Source organism: Podarcis erhardii (genome assembly GCF_964252035.2).
Source record: "Podarcis erhardii genome assembly, chromosome: 2".
NCBI lineage: Eukaryota > Metazoa > Chordata > Lepidosauria > Squamata > Lacertidae > Podarcis > Podarcis erhardii.
The window spans coordinates 109,495,419-109,514,174 of NC_138498.1; the positions used below are offsets into that span (position 1 = coordinate 109,495,419).

Below are 18,756 nucleotides of genomic sequence, written 5' to 3' on the forward strand. Positions count from 1 at the left end.
GTTTACCTTCCCGCCAGAGAGATACCTATTTATCTACTTGCACTTCGACGTGCTTTCGAACTGCTATGTTGGCAGGAGCAGGGACTGAGCAATGGGAGCTCACCCCGTCGCGGGGATTTGAACTTTCTACCTTCTGATTGGCAAGTTCTAGGCTCTGTCTTTTAACCCACAGCGCCACATGTGTCCCTTGGTTGTATGAATTGGCCTAATTGGTTCTGCATTTCTCCCCTTCTAAAGAATGCATGCAATTTGCGAGCTCGGTACACTACCTTACAGAAGTAACCGATTCTGTTAAGCATTTGTCTTGCCCTGCTTCCTGTTCTCTTTCAGAAAATGTGGTGTTGGATCCGGAAACAGCCCATCCCCGGTATATTGTGTCTTCAGATGGAAAATCAGTACGGTGGGGAGATGTCCGCCAGGACTATCCCTACAACCCAAAGAGGTTTGAATACGCCCGCTGTGTGCTTGGAACGCAGGGATTCAGCTCTGGGAAACATTATTGGACGGTGGATGTTGAGGATGTTGACCATTGGGCTGTGGGCGTAGCCAGTGAGTCTGTGGAGAGGGATAGAGAAATTGATTTTGAACCTGACGAAGGGATCTGGGCGATGGGCTTTAGTTATGATCAGTACAAAGCTCTGACTTCACCTCCTACTGTTTTGGAGCCAGAAGAGGATCCAGTAGAGATCCAAGTTTCTTTGAACTATGAAGCAGGAACTGTGGCTTTTTATGATGCTGAAGATAAGACCCGCCTCTTTATTTTCCAGTCAATTGATTTTGAAGGGGAGGAAGTTTTCCCCTTTTTCCGGATTGGAAATTCATCAGCTCCCCTCCAGCTGTGCTCTTAAAACACATGGTCCTTGACCTGTGCTTTGCTTTGCTTTGCCTTGCCTGTGTACTCAGATGATTCCAGGTGTTAGTCCCAAAGAGCAGCGGATATCATTTCTGTGCACATTGTCTTTGGAAGTCTGCTTCCATCCCAGGCTGCTGTCCCACATTCCCCTTCAACAAAGGACCAAAGTGTTTTGGTTTGACTGTGCAGATGATAGCTTTATAATTCAGTACAGCAAAGAAGCACTATAATATTGCAAATACTGTTGCTTTAATTTTGCACCCTCTTGGTGGTGCCAATGGGGAATTTCCTCCCAATGCAAGTAGCAGCTTCAGAGGGATTATCCTCGGGACCAAAGCAAAGGTGGAAAGGGTTAAATCCTCCACTGCATTTTGTGATTCTCATAATCATCAGCTTCTTCCCTCACTCAATATTTTGCAGTTTTAAAAACTTGCATGCTAAATGCAAGGCCATATTTTGTCTGGTTTTGATTCTTAGTTTACATTAACCACACTATTTATTAGCATGTAACTCCTCAGGTTTTTTTCTTTAGCTTTTTACGTTTAATAAACCTGTGATTTGATGTCGTGATTGTCGCCATTGCATTCTTTCACTCATTTCATTAATCCGTCAATAAAGTTATAAAAAATTCCTTTTAAACTTTGTTTTGACTCCACTAACTTTTTATGCTGCAGTTCTGCTATGATATGTTATTGCTTTTCTTAGAAGATTAAAGGCATCCTAAAAACTTTTTAAAGTACCATACTGAACAAAAATGATACAGATAATATTCATAGCATAATAATTATTTTTTTAAAAAAACCACCATCCCATAAAAATAACAAAAATACGCTAACAATTGACCAGACCTATGTTTCAAACCATCCCATCCTAACCCTTTTTCTTTTTAAAAAAAGAACCATACTGAACATTCATATTCATAGCGCAAGAATTAACTAAGAAACCCACCATCCCAGAAAAATAACAAAACCAAGCTAGCCAATTAACCAGGCCTATCATCACCTCACATCCTATGAAATGTCTGCAACTATAGGAACATCTTAGCATTGTGCCAGAAAAATGACAATGTTGGTACCAATATTTTGTTTTAAGATACATGTTTTCAAGATGGAGTATTGTATTTTGTGTGAGGCTAACACGCTCTGGTGTTTGTTCCCGGACTTGGGTTTGTGTGTCAGAGTGTGTCCAGGACGTAAGATAAAGCACAGACATGTCTTCTCTCTGTTCTGTTCTACTACTGGTACAGTGAAGGCCATAGTTGCTGTCACAACTGATAAAGAAGAGGGCTCTGAGCACTTGTCTATACAGCCGGGCTTTTGTTTATGCATTGAGCTCAGAGCTCAAGTTAATGGATTTTGTTGTTGTTGTTTAGTTGTTTAGTCGTGTCCGACTCTTCGTGACCCCATGGACCAGAGAACGCCAGGCACCTCTGTCCTCCACTGCCTCCCGCAGTTTGGTCAAACTCATGCTGGTAACCTCGAAAACACTATCCAACCATCTCGTCCTCTGCCGTCCCCTTTTCCTTGTGCCCTCCATCTTTCCCAACATCAGGGTCTTTTCTAGGGAGTCTTCTCTTCTCATGAGGTGGCCAAAGTATTGGAGCCTCAGCTTCACGATCTGTCCTTCCAGTGAGCACTCAGGGCTGATTTCCTTAAGAATGGAGAAGTTTGATCTTCTTGCAGTCCATGGGACTCTCAAGAGTCTTCTCCAGCACCATAATTCAAAAGCATCAATTCTTCGGCGATCAGCCTTCTTTATGGTCCAGCTCTCAGCTCTCACTTCCATACATCACCAGTCCTGCTCCTCTAGTCAACTGGATCCTAAACTGATTAAGAAAGAGGAAGCAGAGAGCAGGAAAAAGGCAAACTCGGGTACCACTTCTTAAAATTTGGACTAGGGTGGGTTCCCATCCCTACGTGGCAGTGTGTTGCCATGGCTGCTCAGCCTAACCTACCCAACAGGGTTGTTGTGAGGGTTAAGGGGGGAAGCTGCTCTGCCTTTTGGCAAAGATCAAACGTACCAGTTTAATATCTGGCATGGCCTCTGTTCAGTGCTGGATTTATGTATAAGCTAAACAAGGTATAGTTTAGGGCCCCACTCTCGGGGGGGGGGGGGGAATTTAAAGGGGAAAAACCTGGATGTACATTTCCAAAATGCAAGATAAAAAACAAATAAAATAAAACCTACATACAGCAACAGTGGCAAATTGCTTTAGATACCTATTAGTTCCATAAATCACCTTATATTCAACACAAAAAACAGTGACAAAGGATGGCTGGACATATAAAGGGCCCCATTACCTTCAGTAGCTTAGGGCCTCATCAAACCTAAATCCGGCCCTGCCTCTGTTAAACAATAAATACAATCTTTGACCTTTTACACTTAGGGTTGGCAGGTCATTGCTTCTTATGCTTGTTGTGACGTGGGGTTTGTGATTTCAGCTCTCTTGACATAATATGCTGGAGACAGTTCTCTAGTAACACTTCTTTATTAAAAGCAACAAGACTAAAACCTGAGGAGGGGAGAGCTACATTTATAGGGACAGGGAACAAGCTAGAAGGGATACATTTTGGAGGGAACAATATCAGGCAATCACAGTCCTGCCTTTTGGAGGCAACCAATAAGACAGAGGATCCAAATACAGCAGCTTAAATGAACCAATAGTAGCTGTACCCTCTGGAACCAAAAGGCAGTTACTTTACCCTAATTCAATTACAGACAATAATAATACAGATATAAAATCCTTTGACTCAATACACAACACCCCTCCCCCCCTAGTGAGCACAGCAGACGTAATCTCTCAGGTACTGTGGGGTCCTACAACTTCTACTTGATCTCCTGACAACAGGTGTTGCCGGTTCTGGATTGGGTGTCACCAGTGGTAGGGGGGCTGCTATAGGGGTTTCGTCAGGAACAGATGGAGTCCCAGACATCTCAGGGTTCCCTACCTGTACCTCGTCATCCTGAGGACTAGCAGACCCTGGTTCATTTGCTGAAGCCCCTGGTGATTGCACCTCTGGGCCATTTTCACTCTGGCCTTGCAGCTCTGCGTCGTTAGCCAGGGATGAATTATCAGACTCCTCCCTGCTGAGCGCCCGGCGCCTCAGCTGATCTATATGTCTATATGTCAGCTGCGGCAGCTAGACTGGTGACTGGGAGCGGCCGCTGAGACCATATAACACCGGTCTTGAAAGACCTACATTGGCTCCCAGTACGTTTCCGAGCACAATTCAAAGTGTTGGTGCTGACCTTTAAAGCCCTAAATGGTCTCGGTCCAGTATATCTGAAGGAGCGTCTCCTCCCCCATCGTTCTGCCCGGACACTGAGGTCCAGCTCCGAGGGCCTTCTGGCGGTTCCCTCACTGCGAGAGGCCAAGTTACAGGGAACCAGGCAGAGGGCCTTCTCGGTAGTGGCGCCCGCCCTGTGGAATGCCCTCCCATCAGATGTCAAAGTGATAAACAATTACCTTACATTCAGAAGACATCTGAAGGCAGCCCTGTTCAGGGAAGTTTTTAATACGTGACATTTTAGTGTATTTTTCATCTCTGTTGGAAGCCGCCCAGAGTGGCTGGGGAAACCCAGCCAGATGGGCGGGGTACAAATAATAAATTATTATTATTATTATTATATGTCTCTTCCAAACTTGCCCATTTTCCAAGGTCACATAATAGGACACAGGTCCACTAGCCCGGGTGACCACACCAGCCACCCACCGCGAACCTCGTGAATAATTCCTCACCCAGACCAGATCTTCAGGGGCGAAATACCTTGTTGTGTCAGTCTCAGCCTGGGGGTTTGCTCTTGAATTACGGTTTGGCATTTTATCTGGGTGGACATAATCCAACACCGTTACCAATCTTCTACCCAAGAGCAGCTCAGCTGGCGACTTGCCTGTCGCAGTACACGGCGTCGCATGCTGCAAAAATAACATTCGCGCGATGCGAGCTGACCAGTTACCGTCCATTAAGCGCGCAATGGATTCTTTGGCTGTTCTTACCATGCGCTCCGCCTGCCCATTGGAGGATGGGTGAAAGGGCGTGGATGTGACCCCCCTTATGAAGTTATCAGCCAAGAATGCCCTGAATTCCTGGGATACAAAAGCTGCCCCATTATCTGATACAATGGTCTCAGGTAACCCATGGGTTGCAAACAGCTGCCTCAACACCTTGATTACGGCAGCTGATGCCATGCTAGGGACCATCGCCACTTCTAACCATTTGGAATATGCATCGACGATAACCAAAAAGACCTTCCCCTGGAATGGCCCAGCAAAATCTAAGTGCAGCCGGCTCCAGGGAGATCTGGACTGCTCCCACCAGTGAACTGGTGCTCTGGCCACTTCTGGCCGCACCTCTTGGCATGCCTTGCATGTTCGTACCCATTGTTCAATGTTCTGGTCCATTCCAGGCCACCACACATAACATCGGGCTAGCGACTTCATCCTGACCATTCCCGGGTGTCCCATGTGAAGCATCTCAAGAACCCTGTTTCTCAGTGGTGCTGGGATGATCACCCTATCTCCCCACAGGAGACAACCCTTATGCATGGATAACTCGTGTTGCCTTGTCGCATAAGGCCTGAATTTGTCTTCATGCGGACCACCTGGCCACCCCCTCGCAACCCAAGTGAGCACACGGGAGAGAACAGCATCTTTCTTCGTTTTCTCAGCAATATCAGTAGCCGTTACAGGAGCCCCCGGAAGTGTTTCCAGCATCATTATGTGCTCCGCTGGAGCAGGATCCTCATTGCTCCCGCCAGGAAGGGGCAATCGACTCAGTGCATCAGCGTGGCACAACCGTTTTCCCGGCACATGGGTCAAGGTGTACTGGAACCCGTTCAGGAATATAGACCAACGCAACATTCTGGGGGAGAGAATTTGTGGAGTTTGTTTGTTCGGGTTGAACAACCCCAACAGTGGTTTGTGGTCCGTTTCAATGGAGAAATGGCGACTGTACACATAATCATGGAACTTTTTGATTCCTGCCACAATTGCAAGTGCCTCTTTGTCAATTTGAGCATAGTTGCGCTCCGTGGGCGACAACGTACGGGAATAGAAAGAGATGGGCTTTTCCGACCCATCCGGTTCCCTATGACTCAGCACCGCCCCCAGGCTGTATTGAGAGGCATCACATGCCAGGACCAGCGGCTTCGATTCATCATAATGAGCAAGGACGCTCTTGCTACTCAGCATTCCTCGCAAGGAGTCAAAAGCCTTCTGCTGCTCCTGCCCCCATCGCCACACATTCTTTTTCTGCAACAGTCTATGTAACGGTTCAGCTACCGAAGCTTTCTGGGGTAAGAACGAATGATAAAAGTTAATAAGTCCCAGGAATGACTGCAACTCCGTCTTGTTCTGTGGTCGTGGTGCCTCGATGATGGCCTTAACCTTAGCATCTGTGGGGTGGATGCCTGATGCATCAATTTTAAACCCCAAGAATTCCACAGTTGGCACCCCAAAACTGCATTTTTCCTTTTTTAGTTGCAACCCCGCCTCCTTGAACTTGAGCAACACTGCACGGACACGCGCAACCAGTTCCTGTGGGTCTTTTCCAGCAATCAAAACGTCATCAAAAAATGGCAAGACCCCCGGCAGACCTCTTAACAGGTGTTCCATGAGCCCTTGAAAAATCCCTGGGGCCACACAAACTCCAAATTGTAACCTGTTAACTCTGAACGCCCCTTTATGTGTGACAATAGTCTGTGCTTCTGCTGATTGTGGGGTTACTGGCAGCTGTTGGTAAGCTTGTGCCAGGTCAATTTTGGCGAACACCTTGCCCCCAGCCAGTTTAGCCAACAGATGTGATACGACTGGAATGGGGTATGAGTTTCCCCTGAGTGCCTTATTGATAGTACATTTGTAAATCAGCACAGATCCTGACTTCCCCATTTGCTTTAAGGGGCGTGACGATTGGAGTCTCCCACTTAGCGGAGTCCACGGGTGAGAGAACTCCCTGCTTGACCAATTTATCCAGCTCTGCTTCGATCTTGGGTTGCAGTGCAAATGGCACTCGCCTTGGTTTGAGTCGGATTGGGGCCACCCCAGGGTCCAATTCGAAGTCAACTGGGGGCCCTTTATAGCAACCCAGTTTTCCATTAAAGAGACCAGCAAATTCTTTGCATAATGCCTCACTCATCTCAGGGCAGGTTTGGATTGAATTAAGCCCTGATATACTCAGTCCCAGGGCGGGGAACCAGTCAGTGCCCAGGAGACTGGGGCGACTGCCCTTCACAATCACCAGTTTCAGTAATAATAATAATAATTTTATAATAATAATTTATTATTTATACCCCGCCCATCTGGCTGAGTTTCCCCAGCCACCCTGGGCGGCTCCCAATCAGTATCAAAAACAATACAGCATTACATATTAAAAACATCCCTGAACAGGGCTGCCTTAAGATGTCTGCCTGTTTGTCCCGGAACTGTACTCTCACGGCACACATTCCCATGACATGGATGCGGCCCGCTGAGTATGACTGCAAAGTTGCCGGGAAGGGCTCCAGAGGGGGCAACCTACCCCTGGGGAAGAATGTCCTCGCGGTCTGGTCCGACACGATAGTGAATCCAGATCCGGAGTCCACCTCCATGTCGCACAGCTGACCCTCAATCTTCACCTTGACGTGTGCCTTGCCTTGCGCTGGAAACTGCACGACCCTCCCGTTGATCTCCGTTACGTAGTGGCAGTCCTTTAGAACATGGTTTGCTGTGGGCGATCTGCGATGCTCCAGTCTAGGTGCTCCTGTCGCTCCCAACGCCGCCGATCTACAGACCCTGGCGATGTGACCTGTCTTTCCGCACGTCCGGCACATAGCATCCCGGAAACGACAACTCTTCCGCTCATGGTTTCCTCCACAACCAGGGCACCTGCCTCGGTGATCTTTGTGCACTGTGCAGGCCTGACACACTGACTCGACCCCACGGACTGGGCTCTGGCTCGGAGTAGCCTCTAGCTCGTCCATGGCATGCGCAACTTCTATCTGTGGCTTAGGGGCCCTGCGACTGGCATCAAGCTCCTCTCTTTCATAATTCTCCGTGGCAGTGGCCTCCTTCAAGGCTGAAGCAAGGGTAACCTCTTCTTTAGCCACGATGCGTCTTCTGGCTTTCTTGCTGCTCAGACCACCGACAAACCAATCCAGGAGAGTCTCTTCCAGATCTTGGAAGTCGCAGTGCTGAGCGAGCTTCCGCAGTTCAGCTAGAAATGCAGATACAGACTCCCCAGCACGCTGCTGCCTCTTATGAAACTCCATCCACCGGGCCATCTTGGTCTCAGTAGGCGCTAAATGGCTTGTTAGGCAGGCAAGAATATCTTTGAGAGATGTCTCACTTAGCTTCGCTGGGGCAAGCAATGCCTTGGCCAGCTTGAAGGTCTCAGGCCCACAGTAGCTCAGGAATGTGGCCCTTCTTTTGCTGGCATCGGTGATCCCTTGAGCCACTGCGAAGAACTCGAAGCGTTCGACGTAGTCTTCCCACGTGTGGGGCTCTGATGGCTGGAAGGGCTCCAATACCCTTGGACTCTCCATTGTCCTGTGGGCAGGGTCGTCTTCTCAGCCGGCCAGTGAGTCTTGTTCTTAGCTACAATCCGGACTCTGAGGCAGGGCTGCGGCTCCTCAGCATTCCGGATCCCACCTTCGTCGCCAGTTGTTGTGACGTGGGGTTTGTGATTTCAGCTCTCTTGACATAATATGCTGGAGACAGTTCTCTAGTAACACTTCTTTATTAAAAGCAACAAGACTAAAACCTGAGGAGGGGAGAGCTACATTTATAGGGACAGGGAACAAGCTAGAAGGGATACATTTTGGAGGGAACAATATGAGGCAACCAATAAGACAGAGGATCCAAATACAGCAGCTTAAATGAACCAATAGTAGCTGTACCCTCTGGAACCAAAAGGCAGTTACTTTACCCTAATTCAATTACAGACAATAATAATACAGATATAAAATCCTTTGACTCAATACACAACAATGCTATGTATATATTTTCATGGTTTTATATTGTAAAGTCTTCGGAGGAAAGGCGGAGCAGAAATTGAATACATGCCGCCCTGCGCTCCTTAAGGGATGCAAATGTAAGAAAGACAAGTGATGCAATCAAACGCATTTAAGCACCACCATCAGGAATATCTTCATGGGTGTGAGCCATTTCCTAAAAAGTGACAGTTTTCTGTCCCCTGGCGGCACTTTCCCCCTTCGCTTCATCGCCACGCCCCCTTCAGACCATTTGGCGGCTAGCTCGCCTCCGCGTTGTGCTGCGTTTCCGCTTTCACTTTCGCCCGTCTCCTCCTCTCCGTTCCTCCTCGGTTTGCAGGGATCCAGGCTGCGGCGACAGAAGGGATCCTCCGTCTTTGGACCCCAAACTGACCTCTACCGCGGCGAGGCGGGACTCTCTTTCTCCCGCGCTGCCCAGACCGCGCATTTTGCGCGCAAGGAGGCGCACCCATGGCTGCCGCCGCCGGGGACCCCTCCAAAACTCTCCAGGACGAAGCGACCTGCTCCATCTGCTTGGATTACTTCTGCGACCCGGTGATGATCATCGCTTGCGGGCACAGCTTTTGCCGAGCCTGCATCGCCCAGTGCCCGGAGGGGCCGAGCCGCGACCTCTCCTCTTGCCCCCAGTGCAGGATCGCTTTCTCCCGGGGCCACCTCCGGCTCAACAGGCACTTGGCGAATATGGCCGAAGCGATCCAGCGCCTCCGCCTGGACGAAGGGGAGCCCAAGAAGAAAGCGCCGAAGTTGTGCGGGAAGCACTACGAAGCCCTCCGGCTCTTCTGCCTAGAGGACCGCGCCTTCATCTGCTTGGTCTGCAGGGAATCCCGGGCGCACAAAGCGCACGTCGCCCTCCCCATCGACGAGGCTGCCCAGGATGCTAAGGTAAGCAAAATCGCCCCTCGTTTGGGGAGAATTTGGAGCACCAAGAGGATGGGAAAAGGGTGACTCAGGCATAGGCAACCTCAGCCCTCCAGATGTTTTGGGACTACAACTCCCATCATCCCTAGCTAACTGGACCAGTGGTCAGGGATGATGGGAATTGTAGTCCCCAAACATCTGCAAGGCCGAGTTTGCCTACGCCTGCTCCAGTTAATGTTGGTCTTCAGGTGCCACCACCCCCAGGATTTTATTTACAGTTTTACTTGTATACTACTCTGAGAGCTCTTTAGTGAAAAAGCGGCTTCTAAATCTTTTAATTAATAGTATAAGCGCTGGATGCCATTTTTTTTCTTTTAGGATCATCTCCAAAGCTGTCTAACAACCTTGAAGAAGGAGAAAGATGATATTTTGAAGGGGAAATGGTGCAGTGAGAGAGAAATTCAGGAAATGAAGGTAGGCAGGCTCCCAGTTTGCCATCCACTGAACGCAGCTGCCTCCTTTTTGTGCTCCCCAGATGTTCTGGACTGCAGCTCCTCTCAGGGCCATTAGAGGAGTTGTTGCTGTTGGGGCATTCCATGTCAGGTCTGTTGGTTTCTGTTTCTCACTGAGCAGCTGCTTGCAGTCACAGGACTATGTTTTCATTCCACAGTCCAGATACTGTTGGATTCTCACGCGAAAGGGAGACGGGATGTTACTGGTTTCTTGTTTCCTTTGTTCTTTGATTCCTTTGTTCTGCTGCTCTCTGCTTCTCATAGAGAGAACATGTATATTTCTTTGCTCTCTGCATAGCTTAGTAATAAAGTATAGCAATGTAGCCCATACTGATCTCATCCTTCCGCTGTGGCGTTGTTTTAATGCTCTGCTGGGCTCAAAGGAAGATGAGCCTTATTAGCTTGGACTACCGGAGCTGAAAGTCCAATAAGTTCAACGCTGTCATGTCACCCACCGTCTCGGATTTTGTTGAAACTTGGTGTACACCCTTCCCTTATGGTTGAAAAAACAACAACCCTTAATCCCCCCCCCCCCGTATCTCAAACGGTTTTAATTTTATAGCACTTCAAAGTTTCATGAAATCTGTGTTTCTGTCCCTCTTGAGATCCTTTGTATTATGTGCATTTTATTTTTTTTCTCCATAACCAATGATCAGATCTCTTTGAAATTTTACACAGAGATCAATAACATGATGAGGATTTCAGGGGGGAAATACACCAGCACTCAAAAGATTTTATAAATGCCTTAAAAAATGTATAAATGTAACATTTTTGGTGGAAAAACTAGGTTTAGAAAACCTAAATTTTCAGCATTAGGGCACGATGCAATCAAAAGTTTTTGATGGTGAAAATTATTGCAAACACATGCTCTTTCTCAACAAAGAATAAAATTTATGGGTCTCTTATGTCTTGTAACAATATTTTGTGTTTTTTGGACATTGTGGGGGGGAAATCGCAACTGGGTACAACTTTCCTACAATAAAGGTAAAAGGACCCCTGACCATTAGGTCCAGTCGTGGCCGACTCTGGGGTTGCAGCGCTCATTTCGCTTTATTGGCCGAGGGAGCTGGCGTACAGCTTCCGGGTCATGTGGCCAGCATGACTAAGCCACTTCTGGCGAAACCAGAGCAGCACAAGAAAACACAATTTACCTTCCTGCCAGAGCAGTACCTATTTAGCTACTTGCACTTTTGGGGGTGCTTTTGAGCTGCTAGGTTAGCAGGAGTAGGGACCGAGGAACGGGAGCTCACCCTGTTGTGGGGATTTGAACTGCCGACCTTCTGATCGGCAAGTCCTAGGCTCTGTGGTTTAACCCACAGCGCCACCCGCATCCCTTTTAAAAGAAAAAATTAATGAAACAAAGTCCATCTTAGAATCTAAAATAATATTGGTTATTACAGGGTTGTTGTTTTTTCAAAAGTGCAGGCTTGTTTTTCAGTTTTGGGGTATTTAAAACTATGAAAATTGGCTATATCATGAAATCAATCTAAAAACCACAAATCACAGCTAAATGCAGATAGGTCCATACAACCATAAGCTGAAGTGTATCAAGGCACCTGCAAAATGCTTTTGTAACATTTAAGATATAGAGATGGATGAACACAGGTTTTCAGAAGTGAATATGGTTACATTATAGATTTCTGGAGCGAAATTGAAGAAAATATTGGAGTGGGGACAGGTAAGCCCCGCCCCAAATAACTGATCACATGATGCAGTGCAACCCCCCCCCCCATTTGAATGGCAATGCCCATCAACTTTTTTGAAAACCCTTAGGAGTTGATACCTCCTATGTATTGTGTTTTTAATATTCGATTGGGGGCCACCCCGGGTGGCTGGGGAAACCCAGCCAGATGGGCGGGATATAAACAATAAAATATTATTATTATTATTATTATTATTATTATTATTATTATTATTATTATTACTAGTATAGCTTAACTGAAGGTATCAGATCAGATAGTGGGACAAGGTTGGAAATACATGGATTGCAAAACAGGAGGAAGTAATGTTCTTGTCCAGGTCAGTAATAGCAAAGAAGTGGGTGAAAAGGTTATTGTCAAGAGAATGGTGGTGGGTTTGGGAATGAATCAAAAAGAGATGACCCCAAGCTGGCTGCTGGGAGTGTGAATGCTATTCTCACAGTGACCAAACAGATGACTTTGGGAAGCCCCCCCCCAAAAAAAAGAAGCACTGGGGGGAAATGTCCACCCTACTGACCTTTGCATTAGGTTACACCTCCTGCTTGTTATGGTGGAATGAATAAGCCCTGATGAAACTAAGCACAACTGGCTCTTTACCCCTGTTTGTGCCTGTTTCCCTGGGGATGGAATCACAACAGCACACTGAATTCGGTCTCTCTTGTCCTCTGCTCTTTGCAGACACGCGTGGGAAGCCTCAGGAATCAAGCTGCGGGAAAGTGGGAACTGCTAGATGTGTGTGAAGAGATCATGAAGTCAATCGACAAAATAGCCACTGAATTCTCAGAGCGCAGTTCTCATCTTGCCAAGCTGATTAAAGAGGCAGAGGAGATGTGCCTGCAGTCTGCCTTTGAACTCCTGCAGGTGAGATTGTACTAGAAGATGTGAAAGCCCAGGGAAATTTGGGGTGGGTGAACATTCCTCTCCCAAAGCCTGTTTTTTGTTGTTGTTCCCCTCCCCAACAAAAAAGGGGGAAATTAAAAAAGGTTGGTCTGTGTCGTGAAAAGGGTACAGCAGATTTGTTTCAGTCCAGACAAACCTTCGTTTTTTTAAGATTTCATTATAAATTTGATGGCAAATATGAAGCAGAAACTGATAGCAATAACACAGAAATATGAGACTTTTGTGTTCTCTCACACACACCCCTTTTTGACAGTGGAGGAGCTGTAGGGTGGTAGTCAGTGCTAATCCTACTCAACGTAGACCCATGAACATGGTCAACTTAGGTTCGTTAATTTCAATGGGTCTGCTTTCGGTAGACGTTATTTGAATACAACCCGTAATAATGGTCTTATTTTTTACTGTAGTGTTGATGGTCTGACCTGTTTTCATTGTTCCGTCTTGAAAGGAAGGTGGGCTGTAAATATGCAAAATATGCATTAAGAGTTAGTACGTACTTGATGAACTGTAATAAACTTTGAAAAGTGGGGCTGATCAATTTATCTTTCCCCCCAGGCTATGGATCCCTTGCTGAGCAGGTAAGCCCCTGTTTAAAGAATCCTAAAATTGGAAAGGATCATCTTAGTCCCACCCCCTGTAATGCAAGAATATGCAGCTGTCCCATATGGGGATTGATCCTGCAACCTTGGAGTTATATCAGCACCCTGCTCTGACCAACTAAGCTATTTTTCAAGATTGGGACAGTCCTGCCATTAGGCAGATTAAGGCCACCATCTCAGGCAGCTGATTATGCCATGAAAGCGAAGCAATTGCTAGTTTATTTAACAGGAAAGGAATTGGGGAGCAATACAGGGCAGTGCTTTATTTTAAATCATATGTTCTTCCAGGTGCAACACAGAAATATATGGGAAACCCAAAGCTGATCTGAATAAAAAAGTTGAGTGGCTTAATGAAAAACTACAGCTGGTGCAGACCAAGTTGTGTGAGCTTTCAGGTAACAGATTATGTTTTAACTAGGAGAATAACAATCACATGAGTCAGTCAGACTCACCCCCAAAAGAGACAGAAGTTTCCACTGCAGAGTTATATATATGGGATTCCTTCCTCATCTCACACAGTGCATATCAATACAGTGGTACCTCATGTTACAAACACTTCAGGTTACAGACTCTGCTAACCCGGAAGTAGTACCTCAGGTTAAGAACTTTACCTCAGGATGAGAACAGAAATTGGGCATCAGTGGCGTGGCAGCAATGGGAGGCCCCATTAGCTAAAGTGGTACCTCAGGTTAAGAACGGACCTCCGGAACGAATTAAGTACGTAACCAAAGGTACCACTGTATTGGCAGTTCACAAAGCCAGGTCTTGATCTGCCTCTGTGGTTAATCCTGAAGTAATTAGAGCAGATCCTTATAAAAGTCTGCAGAGTTATTCGGAGTGCTGGGTTGCAATAACAAGACAGCTTAACCAAAGCTACTACTCAGTATTGGGAGACTCAGACTTTCTTTCTGAAACTGCTTTCCCTCATAGGGAATGAGGCAGTAAATATTAAACAAGTATCCCCTTAACTCCCAGCATGACCAGCTAAAATCTTACCTGCACGATTGGGACCACAGTTAATTATTTCAACCTTTCTGGTTTCTCCCTCCAAAAATGAAGAGCATTCACACACACACACACCACGGTGTATATAGAGTATACATCCAGTGTGAACTGTACATGGTATCTGAAACTTGTCTGAGTTTCCCTTCCACCTTTCTCTCCCCAGCACCTCCAAAACTGGCCAGTCCGAGAGCAGGTGAGTTTGCATCTATGCCGGAATGGGAAAGAAGCATTTAGTCTAGAACCTTCCGTGGGATATGAAAGCCAGGCCCCAGTGGCTGGCGTGGTTGGGCACTGTTGCTGAGCAGCAGGTGCCTGCTTTCAGACGGAGGGAAATTGGGAGATGCAGCCTCCCAGCCCTTTTGTTTGGCCTCATGTGCATGTTCAGACATTCGTGTTAGACTGAAATTAACTGATCAGAGAGGAATGGGGTGACTGTTGTGTTTTTGAATCCAGGAGGCATGCCACAGCAACTCAATCAGCACAGATGTACTTCTGTTTTTGTCTATCCAGCACCTCCCACAGGTAAAAAATGTAAAAAATGGCCTCATGTGCATGTTCAGACATTCGTGTTAGACTGAAATTAACTGATCAGAGAGGAATGGGGTGACTTGTGTTTTTGAATCCAGGAGGTGTGCCACAGCAACTCAGTCAGCAGGGATGTACTTCTCTTTTTGTCTATACAGCACCTCCCGCAGGTAAAAAATGGGAGAGCATGGGGATAAATATTTGGGTGGCCAGTGGCTGATGGGAACCTAGCAACATCTGGAAGGTTTGCCATCCCTGAGTTCCAAGCTATTCAGCAAAATGAGACGGTCTCCTCGCTTGGCCCATCCTTTGACAAACTGCCTGCTGTACTACTAAATCTGGGCAGTTAACCCAATGACCTACATACGAGTAATGTACATTCTTGCCCTGAGCGTAACTCTTCTCGTCATTTACTTCTCCTCTTTTTCTTTCACCAGAACCTAGGGGTCTTTCCCTGACAGTTGACGGTAGTTTTTGACGATAAGTTTGCAGGTCTAACAACACTGGGTCGTCAAATGGGGCAAAATAAACAAATGCATGCCATGCCTCTCCTGCCCCCTGGAAGAAAGGCAAAGACACAGCAGTTGTTCATCTGACAGTTAGCCTTAAGAACACGATTCATGCATTAGTCAGTAATTATTGTGAATGATTCTTGTAGTTTAATTAGCAACAAAGCTTCATTGGTGCATGATTAAACAGGCTGTAATATCTCTTCGGGATGCGGGTGGCGCTGTGGGTTAAACCACAGAGCCTAGGACTTGCTGATCAGAAGGTCGGCAGTTCGAATCCCCACAATGGGGTGAGCTCCTGTTGCTCAGTCCCTGCTCCTGCCAACCTAGCAGTTCGAAAGCATGTCAAAGTGCAAGTAGATAAATAGGTACCACTCCAGTGGGAAGGTAAACGGCGTTTCCGTGCGCTGCTCTGGTTCCCCAAAAGTGGCTTAGTCACGCTGGCCACATGACCCGGAAGCTGTACGCCAGCTCCCTCGGCCAATATAGTGAGATGAGTGCCACAACCCCAGAGTCAGTCACGACTGGACCTAATGGTCAGGGGTCCCTTTACCTTTACCTTTAAGATCTCTTCTGTTAGCCTTACAGCAGACGTTTTACCCTGTTCTCTTTTCTCCTCCTAGACTATTATATTCCCAAGAAGGGAAAATCAAAATGGATAAGAGGTAAGCTGCTAGTTCCGGAGAGCAAAACAGGCCAGATGTTGCAGAGTTCCAGCATTTGATGTCCTGTCGTTTCTGTCTTCAGATATAAGCTGCTGCAGGGGGAGATCAAACTGGACTGAGGCCCCAGCAGCAGCGCTGAGGGGCGGAGGAAGCGAGTTAGTCGCTGCCCTGTCATTCCAGTCTAAACCAACCCCCCCCCAGCAAGTAAATAGCTTAAGGGGGACTTAGATTGGGGAAAAATTTGTTGTGGAAAGGGTTACATTAACCATTTTCCAGCTCAAGGGCCACATTCTCTTCTAAAGAGCAATTAGTGCCAGCACCGTCCGTTAAGAGTTTGGGTGTAATCTTCGACATCTACCTTTCCATGGAGGCGCAGATTGCAGCTATAACAAAGGCGGCATTTTTCCATCTCCGCCAAGCTAAGCAGTTGGCTCCTTACTTCTCTCGCCCTGACCTAGCCACTGTGATCCACGCGACGGTCACCTCCAGACTGGATTATTGTAACTCGCTCTATGTGGGGCTGCCCTTGAGACTGACCCAGAAACTCCAGCGGGTGCAGAATGCTGCTGTGAGACTCCTTACGGGGTCCTCGCTGCGAGATCACATGCACCCGGTGCTATACCAGCTGCACTGGCTCCCGGTGGAGTACAGGATCAGGTTTAAGGTGCTGGTTTTAACCTTTAAAGCCTTATACGGCCTAGGACCCTCGTACCTACGGGACTGCCTCTCTTGGTACGTCCCACAGAGAAACTTACGGTCTTCAAATAAAAACATCTTGAAGGTCCCAGGCCACAGAGAGGTTAGGCTGGCCTCAACTGGAGCCAGGGCTTTTTCGGCTGTGGCTCCAATCTGGTGGAACACTCTGTCACAAGAGACTAGGGCCCTGCGGGACTTGACATCCTTCCGCAGGGCTTGCAAGACAGAGCTGTTCCACCAGGCCTTTGGCCAGGGCACAGCCTGACTCCCTCCTTCGGCAATTTTCGCAGAGCTCTGGCCAAATGGTTGCCAGTGGTTTAATTTGAATTAATTTTATAAGGAATGATTTTAGAGTGTTGTGTTGTACTGTTTTATTGTTATTAGCTGCCCTGAGCCCGGCTTCGGCTGGGGAGGGCGGGATATAAATAAAAATTATTATTATTATTATTATTATTATTATTATTATTATTATTATTAACAGACTTCTGAGGGCCACATGCCATGTTGTGGGGGCCAAAGGCAAAAGTGGGTGAAGCAGCGAGTGTAAATTTCATCTTCGTTTCTGCACACACAGCCTCCAGCTTGCAACTCTCACCCTCCATGTGCCCCTGTATTCTCACCATGCAAATTTGGTTGTATGAATTGGCCTACTTTGGTTCTGCATTCCTCTCCTCCTACAGAATACGTGCAATTTGCAAGCACTACCTTACGGAAGTAACCGATTCTGTTAAGCGTTCGTCTTGTTTGCTTTGTTTTACCACCCATCTTCCTGTTGTGTTTCAGAAAACGTGGTGTTTGATCCGGAAACAGCCCATCCCCGATATATTGTGTCTCCAGATGGAAAAGCATTATGGTGGGGAAATGTCCGTCAGGACTACCCGTATAGTTCAATTCGGTTTGAATACGCCCGCTGTGTACTTGGAATGTGGGGATTCAGCTCAGGGAAACATTATTGGACGGTGGATGTCCAAAATGTCAACCATTGGGCTGTGGGCGTAGCCAGAGGGTCTGTGGAGAGGGATAGGGAAATTAATTTTGAACCTTATGAAGGGATCTGGGCAGTGGGCTTTAGCCGCCATGATCGGTTCAAAGCTCTGACTTCACCTCCCACCTACTTGGACCCAGAAGAGGGCCCAGCACAAATCCAAGTTTCGTTGAACTATGAAGCAGGAACTGTGGCTTTTTATGATGCTGTGGATAACACCTACCTCTTTAATTTTGAGTCAGTTGATTTTGATGGGGAGGAAGTTTTTCCCTTTTTCCGGATTGTCGAGTCATCAGCTCCCCTCCAGCTGTGCTCTTAAAACCCATGGTCCTTGGCCTGTGCTTTGCTTTGCTTTGCTTTGCTTTGCTTTGCTTTGCTTTGCTTTGCTTTGCTTTGCTTTGCTTTGGCCTGGCCAAATGTGGGATAGCAGCCTGGGATGGAAATTGAAGCCTGCACAGATTTCCAAAGGGATATCTGCTTCTCTTTGGAACTAACACCTGGACTCGTCTGAGAACCCAGGCCTGGCCTGGCCTGGGTTCTCAGACGAGTCCAGGTGTTAGTTCCAAAGAGAAGCAGATATCCCTTTGGAAATCTGTGCAGGCTTCAATTTCCATCCCAGGCTGCTGTCCCACATTCCCTTCAACAAAGGACCATGGTGTTTTGGCTTGACTGTGCAGATGATTGCTTTATAATCCAGTGCAGAAAAGGAGCACTACAGTATTGCAAATAATGTTACTTTAATTTTGCACCCTCTCGGTGGTGCCAGTGGAGGATTTCCTCCCAGTGCAAATAGCAACTTCAAAGGAGGGATTATACTTGGGACCAAAGCAAAGGGTTAAATCTCCCACCACTTTTTTGGGGATTTGAATAATCATTAGCTTCTCCTCTCAGTATTTTGCAGCTTTACAAACCTGCATTTTTAATGCTAAATAAACCAAATATTGTCTAATTTTGACCCTTAGTCTC

The 18,756-nt window shown here is 47.0% G+C and overlaps 2 protein-coding genes across 7 annotated transcripts in view; both read left to right on the plus strand.

Annotated features, from left to right (window-relative positions):
* The window catches only part of LOC309336919 (zinc finger protein RFP-like), a 12,657-nt gene extending 11,165 nt beyond the window's left edge, over positions 1–1,492 (plus strand). For both annotated transcript variants that reach the window (XM_081853428.1, XM_081853429.1), the window contains one exon: positions 331–1,492. In XM_081853428.1, coding sequence (XP_081709554.1) covers positions 331–848 — 518 coding nt within the window. In that variant the 3' untranslated portion in view covers positions 849–1,492. The remainder of the gene's footprint in view (positions 1–330) is intronic.
* Positions 1,493–9,124: 7,632 nt separating this feature from the next.
* On the plus strand, positions 9,125–18,109 carry LOC309336859 (E3 ubiquitin-protein ligase TRIM39-like; the record flags this gene model as incomplete). 5 transcript variants are annotated; one of them, XM_081853295.1, is made up of 10 exons in its annotated part: positions 9,130–9,721; positions 10,076–10,171; positions 12,588–12,770; positions 13,362–13,384; positions 13,694–13,800; positions 14,574–14,603; positions 14,864–14,932; positions 15,037–15,105; positions 16,068–16,109; positions 17,589–18,109. In XM_081853295.1, exons 1-10 carry the CDS (start codon positions 9,290–9,292, stop codon positions 18,107–18,109), a joined length of 1,572 nt encoding a protein of 523 aa, XP_081709421.1. In that variant the 5' UTR covers positions 9,130–9,289. The 5 variants fall into 5 exon arrangements, with proteins under 5 accessions (XP_081709424.1, XP_081709425.1, XP_081709421.1 ...); XM_081853298.1 differs by lacking the exons at positions 16,068–16,109; positions 17,589–18,109 and adding an exon at positions 15,373–15,784 and having other exon boundaries at positions 9,125–9,721; XM_081853297.1 differs by lacking the exon at positions 14,864–14,932.
* Positions 18,110–18,756: the final 647 nt, after the last annotated feature.